Source organism: Gadus chalcogrammus, chromosome 9 (genome assembly GCF_026213295.1).
Source record: "Gadus chalcogrammus isolate NIFS_2021 chromosome 9, NIFS_Gcha_1.0, whole genome shotgun sequence".
In the NCBI taxonomy this organism is placed as follows: domain Eukaryota; kingdom Metazoa; phylum Chordata; class Actinopteri; order Gadiformes; family Gadidae; genus Gadus; species Gadus chalcogrammus.
The window spans coordinates 18,394,920-18,406,764 of record NC_079420.1 but is presented as its reverse complement, the minus strand read 5'-3'; the positions used below and the strand labels follow the sequence as shown (position 1 = coordinate 18,406,764).

At 46.9% G+C, this 11,845-nt stretch overlaps 1 protein-coding gene across 2 annotated transcripts; it reads right to left on the bottom strand.

The window, feature by feature from the left end:
* Positions 1–631: 631 nt before the first annotated feature.
* Positions 632–10,650, bottom strand: has3 (hyaluronan synthase 3). 2 transcript variants are annotated; one of them, XM_056598568.1, is made up of 5 exons: positions 10,593–10,650; positions 6,354–6,447; positions 5,672–6,219; positions 4,472–4,573; positions 632–4,339 (listed from the first exon to the last, which is right to left on the bottom strand). In XM_056598568.1, exons 1-5 carry the CDS (start codon positions 10,599–10,601, stop codon positions 3,410–3,412), a joined length of 1,683 nt encoding a protein of 560 aa, XP_056454543.1. In that variant the 5' UTR covers positions 10,602–10,650; the 3' UTR covers positions 632–3,409. The 2 variants fall into 2 exon arrangements, with proteins under 2 accessions (XP_056454543.1, XP_056454544.1); XM_056598569.1 differs by lacking the exon at positions 10,593–10,650 and adding an exon at positions 8,313–9,342.
* Positions 10,651–11,845: the final 1,195 nt, after the last annotated feature.

The following is an 11,845-nucleotide window of genomic DNA, read 5'->3' as shown; positions in this document are numbered from 1 at the left end:
AAATACTTAAAAGCACCTCAACTACTTCATTAGATGTAGGAAACTTAACTGTTTCCGACACCAGGTGTCGCCAAAGTCCCTTTTTTTGAAACTAAGTATCTAAAGAGGAGAACATGTGAATATATGTAAATTTCTTTCATCATAAGGAGAATGTTTTATTAATGTGTGATTCATTTGTTTTTATTCATACCTTGCAGTTAAAAAAATAATAAAATACTAAACCGTAAAAGTAAAGCATCAGAAGATGCTTTTTTTTCTGGATCCTTTCGGTAATAGAAAACATTGTGTAATATTTCATTCAAAAATCCTTGTCATATTGGTTTGTTGTAGTAAAGCCTACCTCATCATAGTTTTAGTAGTGTAATGGGAAGTTAGGATCAGGTCTTGAAGGATATTAAATGCTACACACACCTGTATGTGTTCAAATGCACATTAATTAAGTTTTTGGGGGATTTGTCCCAAACCCTTTCCCCTATCCCCCTACATTTCTTAACATGCACCTCATCCCAAAATAAATGCCAATGGTTAAAGTACCTATTGACTTTCTAAACGTAAAACGTTAATACAAACATTGTTATCATGTTGGTGAACTAATGTAAAGACAAGTTAAACGGCAAAGTAATGTCTCCATATTTCCTTAAAACATGGACCATTTTATTGTGTGGAAGAAGTATATTATAAACAGACATTTCAGTACATTGAGTGGCGGACCATAAAGACGCAGACTCTGTCCTGGCTCATGGTGGAGTACATATTCTCGCATACTTCAAACAGAAACAAAGGTAAAGGGAATTAAATCAAGGTAGCCTTTCATGCAGTTCCTCTTAAAACTCTTGAGCGTGCTGAATAAATAACATCTCCTTGTCTCTTGAACCACCCAAAACCTGTATCATTTTATGTTGGTGACCTGCCCTAAAGCATCCAGCAGTATCACCTTTATCAACACACGAATGGAAAGAATCTGAAAAAGAAATGGTTGGAATGACAGGAACAAGCTAACGGAAATATTGCCCTATTACATTCGCAGAACTTCATAACACTTGGCGCGGCTCCCTCTTACTTTCGGTTAAAAAACAAACATAAAACAGGCCAGGAACTCTTGAGTGTATTTGATGAAGGCAGCTCACTGTGTTGTTGTGAGCACATTGAGGTGAACATGGCTCCACCCCTTGCTTAAGGGTGACTGAATCAATTCATTCAACTGTTGAAAAAGACCTCTTCCAACATTTTTCAGACACCTCCCTACATCGTATACACACATACAAACAACTGCACCTAAAACCCTAAGAGGCACATTGGATAGTACTTTTTTTTTATTCAAGTCCCAAAGTCTCTGAATACAAGGCTTTTAGTTCAAGTAGTAGTTAAACATTTGTAGCGGCAGTTCATTCTGTTCATCAAACCTATAGCGGCTAGGGTGTTTTGAGTTCCGGCCAAAATGTCCATGTCAAAAGTCAACGTGAGCTTCACCACGTTTTTAATGGTGTTGGATGGAAATATATTTATGTCAACCTTCAAATGCATTTTGAACCGTTTTGTTTTACTGGGATACATAAAAGATTAACAGAAAATACCTTGGAACCACAGCCCTATTATATTGCAAACAAAAGATAGAAAAAACGAAAATCTAAAATGAGAGATGCTCAAACTAAAGCAATAAAATGCATGCAGAGGAAGTCATTTAACACAGCCTCCCGACTTGGTATGAATGGGAGATGTGTGTGGGTAAAGAGAATTTAGAATTCATTAGGAAAATTCTGATCACCGCTGATACGGAATTCTACTAGCTGGCCGCCTCATGCACAGAGAACCATTAGAAAGAGCCACCCTAGTCAGTTACTTTATACTTTTTGTCAGTCAGGTTTCCGATATAACTTAAGTAGCACAAGTGAAAACCTCCACATTCAAAAACAGAAATGTCACTTATATTTAGTGAGACAATGCAATACGGCAAAATTACTTCAGAATTTACATTTTTAAATAGTTTGATGCCGTTGAAGGTGTGAAAACCCCCCAAAAAATTCCCTCCTGATAAATCAATTATTTATTCCAATTGAGTTTTTTTTAATAGTTTCTAAGCCACAGAGCAAGGACGAGGTCACCCATAAAACCAAGAAATTATTATTTAATAAACTAAGTTTTTTGCCTTGAACCTCAGAAAGATTCTCTTTGGTCATTGTTTTTTACACTGTCTAATTTTTGAAGATACATTGAAGATATTTGGTCCAACCACCTACTAAAAAGGTTAGTTGGTAGTTAGTTTGGGAACATACCTTAAACCATTACATGAAAGTGAATTGGCACTTATTAAAATATAAATGTTTCTTATACAAAAACTTGGATGGTAAATGGAAAACTGACTGGTATATGGTCGTACCTAGACCAATGGACGACTCTTATTCTGGAACTGCTCAACAGTACCAACATGCACACGCATACATACATACATACACACACACACACACACACACACACACACACACACACACACACACACACACACACACACACACACACACACACACACACACGTATATATACAGGTGTAGAAATGGCAGATTGTCTGTACCAATGATAAACGTGTATTACAAACAATTCAAATTGCAGCAGATGATAATAATATTAGCGGCTTGACAGAATAGGTTGAGGTCCTATAACACTTGGGACACAATTGTATCCACAGTCTTTTTTACGGCCTCAGGCCTGATAATATTGTCAGTTACTAATATTTACAGTTACACATGAATGAAAAAAAGCATTTTTTCCCCCTTTTTTTGTAAGGGCCATTCATTGTGGTCAGTTACAATGCATGGTCGCCATTTGTTTTCAAATTAACTTTTAATAAATGCGAGAAAAATACGGCATAATATAGCACCTTCTCATCCCATCTTTGAAAATTTTCACACTAATCCACAGCACACATAACCGAAGAGAAGGGTTGCACTCAGCCATGACCCCTTAGACTCTGAAACTTCTTAACTTTTTCTTTACTGTAATGTGAGTACTTAAGAATTGTAATAACTGTGCTTCACCAAAAAAATGCCCAAACCATTCTGATTTGTAAACCTGCATTCAGATTTCTATTGATCTTCTAAACATATGAATATATGCACATATGAATCGTCCAAAACGGCATAACATTCAGTTGATTTTACAGTGTAAAGCACCATACAACAGTGACATTGGGAATTGGAGGGTTACATGTATTTTCAGTCTCAATATTGACTCCCTTAAGTGGATCATTGCTGCTGTATCTCAGACTCACAACTTTTGAGCACCATTGATAAATATGAGCCTTTCCTAGGTCAGGTTCGTTCAGCCTGGAGTAGAGAACAGCTGTTTTGGCGACGTGACTGTCGCTAGCAGTTCACAGAGTCGCAGCGCGGCGCGTGACAGCCAGCAGCCCCTCCTACGCCTCGGCGTACGGCAGGTGGTACTGTTCCTCCCGCTTGTTGCAGCGCTTGGCCACGATGGCCAGGTAGAGCACCAGCAGTACGACCCAGTAGCACGCGTACAGGATCAGCCCAGCGATCAGCAGCACCTTCTCGTAGTCGCTGAAGGGCTCCTGTGTCTCGCAGTAGATGGTGTAGCCCACGCCGCCGAGCAGCACCGTGGCCCACACCGTCACGGGCACGGCGCCGATGAAGTTCACCACGATCTTCCTGCGGCCCGACGTCCCCCACCCGGCCTTGTTGATGGTGAGCAGGGCGAAGATCTTGGAGGGGAGCAGGCTGGACATGTAGAGCAGCGAGTAGAGCGACATGAAGATCATGACTAGGCTTCCCCGCAGGAAGCAGGCGTAGGTGGCCTTCACCATGCCCACCAACTGCACCGTCAGCAGGAACAGCAGGATGTTCCATAGCCGCCCGCGGTAGAACAGGTGGATCACGGTGGCCACCAGGAAAAAGGGGAAGAAGCCGGTGACCACAGACTCGTAGGTCATCCAGAGGCTGTGCTTGTGGAACCAAAGGGCGTTGTAGAGCCACTCGCGGAAGTAGGACTTGCTCCATCGCGTCTGCTGGTTGAGCCAGCGCAGGTATTGCGTGGGCGTCTCGGTCTGGCACTGCGAGCGCGCCGTGTACTTTGTCTTGTAGCCGAAGCTCAGCACGCGGTTGGTGAGGTGGCGGTCGTCGCCAAAGCTGCACTTGGAGCCCAGGAAAGTCTGGTGGTACCAGGGCTCCAAGAAGCGCTGGAGCAGGGAGTTCCGGTACATTCCCAGCGGGCCACTGATGCACTGGACGCAGCCAAAGTAGGACTGGCAGGCCCGCTCGATGTTGAAGGCCATCCAGTATCGCACGCTGCTCAAGAAGGAGATCCACGAGTCATACTTGTTGAGAATCTGGAGGGAAAGCAGACATGGATGAGAGGTCACTTGCAACGGATAGAGGAAAAATATAACGCAGTGATTTTTCAACAGAATAGTATATAAATATCAAATAAATACTTTTTGCACAATAATTTATTGATTTACCTGTACGTCTCCACCCACGCCTCCCACCATCGGGTCCTCTTCCATGATCTTCAGCATTTCTATGGTGCAGGCTGGGTCCAGAACAGTGTCCGAGTCACACACCTGAAGAGCCACAAAGACAAGGGTTCATGTTGTGTCTTTCTTTCAAACACACACACACACATAGGCACACACAAACACATGCACACAACACACACCAATGTTGAAGAATACGTAACAGAGTCCTTGGTCTAAGAGCACACAAGCGAATGGGCGATGCAAGCATGTGGCAGAGGGGCTTTAAGTATGTACTGATGTCCAGGACAGAAATGAAAGGCCGCTGACAGAAGCGACCAGCTGGTTTATCCTAATTGCAGTGCACAGGTTCTTGATGCTCAGATGCAAACATCTGACCAGCCGCAAGAACATGTCAGACCGGAAGCAGCCAGATAGGACCAGATGTAACCAGTATATCGTCCATTGAAACATATGCAACCCTATTTAAATAGCATACAACAGGACCGTACGGTTAACATAAATATGACTGACAATATGTCCATAATTTTGTGTTGGCTGCTTATATATTTTTTAGGTACTCAAGAATGAGTTGCCAAATCATTTAATTATTAATGCAGCTATCAGAGGAGAAATTGGATCTCATGAACTTGCCAATAGCCAACAAGCTTAGACTTCTAGCTACTGTTCCATCTGAATCAATGTGGTGATCTGTATGTCTTTGCCCCCTGGACTTTGTAATTGATTCAGCAAAACTGCATCGCCAGTGTCTGTTGGCATATTGGATGACAAATTAGGTTCTGCCAGTGTTATGACATTTAATACTCCTAACTCCTAATACTAATGTAAATGTGTGCCTTCAAAGCTTCAGCGATCTTTGATTCAGATTCATTGCCAAAAAGGTAACTTTTAATGTAGGTGTATTTTAGTGTATGTCTGTGTTCACATTTCTTAGTCTAGGAACAGGCAAGTGCCTCTCCTACTGATACGAGGTGTTATTTCCAACATTCCGCCATTTGTGATGTCCCAACAAGGACGAACCAACCCGGTCGCCTGGGAAATTGCCTTGAATAGAACAAAAACACAAATGACATCCCCCCTAATGTCTCCCATTAAAGAGACTACGATTGTCATCCAGATGTTTGGGATTCTAGCTAGACATGCGAGCAAACCTTCTACAGTACAAACCCTTAAGACTCCTCTCACCTGCACATAGTCAACGCTGTCCCCCAGCGCCTTGAAAGCCGTGTACATCACCTCCCTCTTCCCGCCCCACTCCTGCATGACGCAAGAGTAGCGGCAGCCTCGCGCCAGCCGCGCCACGCGCACCGCCTCCTCCATGTGCACGGCGCTGCGGGCCCCGCCCCTCACGCCACCCCCGCTGCCATCGCTGTGGTAGTTGCCCTTCCACACCATGCTGCCGGCCTGGTCGACACCGCCCATCACCTCCTGGAAGATGTCCATCATGTAGCGGTCCTCTGGGCGGTTTCCGTCCACCACCAGCACCACCTTCAGGCCGGGGAAGGAGATGCGGCGGACGCTGCGCAGGCACTTGCGCAGGTAGTCGGGGTCCTCCTGGTAGGCAGCGATGCAGAGCGCCACGGTGCGTCGCAGGTGCTGCGGCCGCGCGGGGCTCCGCATGCGCCGGTGCTCCAGGTAGGCGAAGAGACTCTGGAGGAAGAGGTGCAGGGAGAGAAACGCACCGTACAGGCCGAAGGACAGGTGATGCTGCTCGGTGTGGATGAACTGGTAGCCTGCAGAGGGGAGATTGGGTTGAATGGGTATGCAAAGGGTTAAGTTAGGCGCCGTAGGAAATCAATGCATCTGAATGTCGATAATCGTATGTACGAGTGGTTTGAGAGATGGCAAGCAGGAAGGACAAACCAACCGGTGACATAGGCCAGCAGGATGGCGAAGAGCACCACCGCAGCGAAGAGGGTGGTGACAACGATGTTCAACGTATTCCTGCATCGGGAGGGCATCTGTGTGGGTTGAGGACAGCGTGTCAAAGTCAGTTCACAGGGACCAAAGAAGGAAAGACTCATTGAAGAATAATTCACATTAGAATACGCAATGCTAATTGTCCTAAGATATTTCACACATCACAACATCATGAACCACTTGTGAGTATGCTTCACGAGCAATGAAAGGCAATGATTGCCAAGTAACTCCTTTAAGATGCAAGAGGCACTACCTCTGCAGCTTGTCGTCTATCTTAAAGGACCATGGCAAAGAGTCCCACCCCTTCCCCAGCAAACCCCCCCAGGTCAGGGAAGTTTCATTTCCTGGCTTTACTGTAAAACACCTTCATCAAGAGCTGTCAGCTAGAAAACATGCTTTCGTTAGCCAATGACATCATGGAAGCACACAGCCTCATTGAAAGGAAGCTATGAAACTAGAAGCAGAGAGGTAGACTCTGGGTCAAGTCATAATCGACTCTGTCCGGCTTTGAGAAACGACTTTCTTTTAAAACATTCTGGCATAATGCCCATATTGTTGTGGATCAACCTGCCCCTGGGTAAATCCCTCATAGGAAAACTCCCTAACCACTCCACTCCATTTTTTATGTATCAACAGGGAGAGGTATTTTTTTATGTATCCTTTTCTCTTGCCGCTGTTGCACACACATACCCCAAAAATCCCACCAAACCAAACTCCAGGTTAATGGCTCTAATTAAAGGCCTTGTCGGGTGGAGGAGGCTGGGGAGGGGGAGGGACAATCCTGTCCTTTCATTCACTAAATTACCTCCCTGTGCCCCTGGTTCAGCCCCGCCCCGTTTGGTCTGTACAGGGGAGACAGTCCTCATTCACAGGCTCACATCACAACAGCCAGCTCTGTGGAACCCACGGGGCGCAGACAGACTCCACTGCCGGGCCAAAGCGGACACACAGATTACCAACACCTGGCACTGGGCTACTCAACCATAAATGGGAGATGGCAGATTCAGGTGGAGGGATTGTGCAGGAATTGTTCAGCCACTGAAAGAGTAGAGGGGTTTGGGGGAAATGCAGCACCCAGTTCAAATTCCTTTCAGAACTCCGCTCTTGCCTGGGACCATTAATACCCGGGGTGTTATTTAAAACCAGCACCTTCATTAAACTTTCTTAGTCATCATCGAATATCAAGCCAGTCAGGGAACTGTAGGAGGAAATGTGCTGAGTTACAAAACCCCTAGACCCAATCCTGGCGCGTACACAAGACCCACATCCCATTTGGATAGCGGGTTTACTCTAAATATGCTCACAGTATCTGCATGTGAAGTATTGACTGAGGGAATTAGATGAGCCTAATAGTCAAGCGTGTTAGTGAGTCTAGTCGGCATATGATCCCTTGGGAATTACAAGGACAGTGATAGGCAGCGGTCCAAGCCCTCCCCCAGGGCACAGGGAAGATAAAGCAGGATGGTAATGGCCTGATTACAGGGCCAGAGAGGCTAGCTGGCAGTACAGAGGTAGGATCAATTATGGGCGCTCACTGCAGGATGACACAGCGGGACATGGTTAGTCTAGCAGAGTGTTAGGTTGGTTGGTCGTAATTGTTAATAATCATTTCAATGGCCAGCATTAGTGTTTAAACTTTATCTTATTATATGTTACTTATGCTTTGAACAGGTTCAAGCCACTTCCAAACTAAGACCAAGATCATTGCATGAAGATTGAAAACCTAGAATGGTTTCCAATTAAGGTCCTTGGGAAACTGCCATAAGATGAATGGTAGAAAGACTCTTGGAGCTGGCTGGAGTGTAAAGACATTTCAAATCTAACCAGGTTAAGGACACTTCGCCCTTGAACATAAATCACAACATTAACCATAAATCTGAAGACTGCAAAAAAAAGCATGTGTCACCTTGGCCAGAAATCGATGGTCTTCAGTCAAGGTTACAGGATTAATAGTGAATTGTCCAGAGCATCGGTGGATGCTGTGATTTGTGGAGACTAACTCACAGGCTTCCGCCTTTCAATGTCTAGAATGTATTGAGCAGTCCAAGAGGCGTGTTGTCTAAATGTGCATCACTTCAGGTGCACCTGCTGACAGAATTGCACTGTCCTCATGATTCGGTTCTGTCCCTCTTCACTCAACACGCAGGATATTATCCATCAGCCAAGCTTCCCAGTGGAACCAGTTTAGCATTTCCAAAGCGCTCTCCAAGCAGCTCTGCATCAATGTCAAGCACTTCCAGGAAATCAAAAACCTTTAATCAGGGTAATCCGAAGAAAAAAAAAGACTCTATTCCCTGATGCAAATCCCAGCATCCAAAGAGAGTTGTGGGTTTTTCCCATGTCTGGCATGCTGGCTGCCTTCCCCCGCCCCTCCTTCCTCACAACTCATTCCCAGGTGGAATCTTCCTCCAGGCCCACTGAGCAACTGGGCTGCAGGCTCAGGTGAGCCGGTGTGGAGGAGGTGGTCTGCCTGTTGGGGCTTAATGACCTCCCTACTTACTGGACAAGGGACTTTTTACATAGGTTGGCTGCGAGGGGGATGATTGGTAGAGCAGGAAGGGATAATTGATATGGGAAGGAAGAAGAAGGGAGCGGAGGAAGGAAGAGATAAAGAAAAGAAAAGAAAGAGAGCAAGGTTGTACCTAAGGAGGGCCAGTGGGAGAGAGAGAAACAGGAAGAATTGGTGTGGAGGTTTGGAAGGGGAAGGGGATGGGGCTGGTCGGTGGAGATTGTACTATAGGATGTTGGAACACAGTGGGTAAATGTTTAGGAACCGATTTCAGGAGCCGTCTATGAACATTTCAGCCAAGAATGATTTTAGACAGTTATTCCAGACCAATTGGTTAACTTTTTCAATAGTATCAAGTGAGTGTTGTTGAGCTCAGGTATTTTTAATATTGCCCAGCAATGGTTTGCACATATGGAAGTGTTACTGCTCAGATAATTCACAAAGCTTATAATATGTGTGCTTGTGCCATGTATTTGCAGAGGGAGAAAGGAAAAACATTCCCATAGTTTACAGTCCCAGTCACCCTTTTAGTGGGAAAAGAAAGCAAACACCAACCAATAACATTCACAAATTCTGTGCCTTACATTCTGTTCCTTACATTCAGCTGCAGATGATACACATCAGTGAGCCTATACACTACTTTCTGGCTTCAGCTCACGTCCGAAGGAAAGGCAGAGAGGCAAATAAGTTCTGCTACCCAGTGGAAGTGGAACGTCCAACATTATATAATGGTTCCAGCCTAGACCTACATGTCTAATTCGTTTTTTTTCCCTGTCCAAGACGACATATCCCAGGTAGTCAAATCGTAGGTACAGTTAGATTTGCCTTTGGATGCTAGTCCTTGAAACGGGTCTTACAACACATCAAGGTTTTTCACCCCACGTCAAAAGATGAATAGAAACTGTCGAGGTGCTCCAATTGGGCCCATTCTACAATTTTTGGTTTGGGGAACCTTTAAGATACAGAAACCAACATGTTGTCTAGGGAGCTTTTCCTCACCTTAGAGCCAACATTTGAAGGATAACAGATATAAAAAAACACGTCATTCTGAACCCGGCGCCGGGTGCGAGTCACCGTGGTGCTGATGACGCCATGGAATGTCAACAGGTCAATGTTTTCTTTGGGGACGCTTGAGGAACACAATTCTGAGGTGTTCCTGTCCGGCTTTCTGTCAAGGGTCAGTGTGTTTTGTGTGTGTATGTTGGCACACGCACGCTAGAAAAGCAAAGACAGCCTACAGGCTTGTGACTCATAAGAAAACACGGTTGCTGATTATAACCTTTCAGATACAGACACATTAGTAGTCCTCATAAGGAACACAAATTCCACATTATTATTTATGAAATTAAAACGTCTGAATGGCTGAATCATGAAAGAGCCACTTCTTCCAAGCCATTTTAGGTGATTCAAACCACCACGTGTCACATGGATTTAGCTGAGCACACTCCATTCCTATTCATAAACTTTATGTTCCGAACCCTAGCTCTTTCAAAAAAGTTTCAATGTCTGGCTTTATTTTCCTTTCACAAATATAGCTCCACGCACAGACACTGACACACACACACACACACACATACACACATGCACGCACACGCACACGCACACACACACACACACACACACACACACACACACACACACACACACACAGTGACGGGGATCATTTGTCATCCTTACCTTCTTCATCCAGCAGACCCCTCCGTCTCCGTGGTCCCCTTGAGGAGTTCCCCGAGCGTCAGATCATCAGCCGGTGCATCCGTCCCTCGCTCCCCCCCCCCCCCCCCCCCCCCCTCCCAGCCCGCCTCTGCCCTGTCTCTCACTCTCCCCCCTCCCGCTCCGTCCGTTGGCTCGGTCCAGCTGCCGGGGCCCGCTTCAGTCAGTCACCCAGGGGCGCCTAGCCCGCTCTCGCTCTCCTCTCCTCTGCTGCACGGCACAGCACACTCCTTGTTCTCTCCTCTCCCTCCGCTCCTCCACCCTCCACATCCACCGCTCAGGCCCAGACCGCTCACACTACATCTTTATTCCCTCGATCGCCTGCTCGCGCGCTTAATTCAGGAGGACCCCCGCGTCCAAAAATACACCGGGCCCCGTCCCCCACCTCCCTCCACGCCTCCTCCTCGTCCCTAGCCCCCTGCCCCCGCCCCCCAGCCCCCCCCCCCTCCCCGCCTCCTTGCGTGGCGCTCCTGCGTCGGCCTCTGTGGACCCTCCTCTTCCTCCTCCAGCACCAGTCTCCTCTCTTCTCCTCTAAACTTCTCCCCGCCTCCCTGAACCGTCCCAGGGCATAAGGCAATGCCCCTGCACTTCCCCCCTCTCCACCAACTCTCCTCCTCCTCCTCCTCCTCCTCCTCCTCCTCACTTGAGGATCCGCTCAACAGAGGTCCGCTCCCTGCCTCGGTCAGCCTGCATCCGATTGGCTAGCAGACCTGGAAAAAGCAAGTGACGGTGGTGCGTCTGGGGGGCTCGTGAGTTCCCATCCACGTCCCTCGTGCATTGGCAGCTGGCGGGGCTGCGGCCCATGTCACCTTGAGGTGGGTCAAAATGTGGCCTTGATCTTGACTGTCCCGGTGGTCCTCTCTCAGTCCGGTGCACGTCCAGAAAACCACCAGTCTTCACTCTGACGTCTCTCCACCTCTTTCACCTCCTTTCTCTCCCTGTCCCTCTCTCTCTCTCTCTCTCTCTCTCTCACTCTCTCTCTCTCTCTCACTCTCTCTCTCTCTCTCGTCTCGTCTCGTTGTGCTGCCGCAGCTCCTCGCCGCATCCCGTTGCACTGCAGCCCAAACCCCCTTTTCTCGCTCCCCTCTCTCTCCTCTCCCTCTCTCTCTGTCTCTCTTTCCTCCACTCTCTTTACACTGTCCCGGCAAGCAGCGGGCTGGCTGGCTGGGGCAGGGTGTGTGCGTCACCTGGCAGGGGTGACACACCATCTTCTATTC

Bases quoted from the DNA above. Each gene is read 5' to 3' on its own strand.
- has3 (XM_056598568.1), bottom strand. The intron at 4,574-5,671 runs GTGAGAGGAGTC...GTGGCTCTTCAG, and splicing joins ACAGCGTTGACTATGTGCAG to GTGTGTGACTCGGACACTGT. The intron at 4,340-4,471 runs GTAAATCAATAA...CTTTCCCTCCAG, and splicing joins GCGTGGGTGGAGACGTACAG to ATTCTCAACAAGTATGACTC.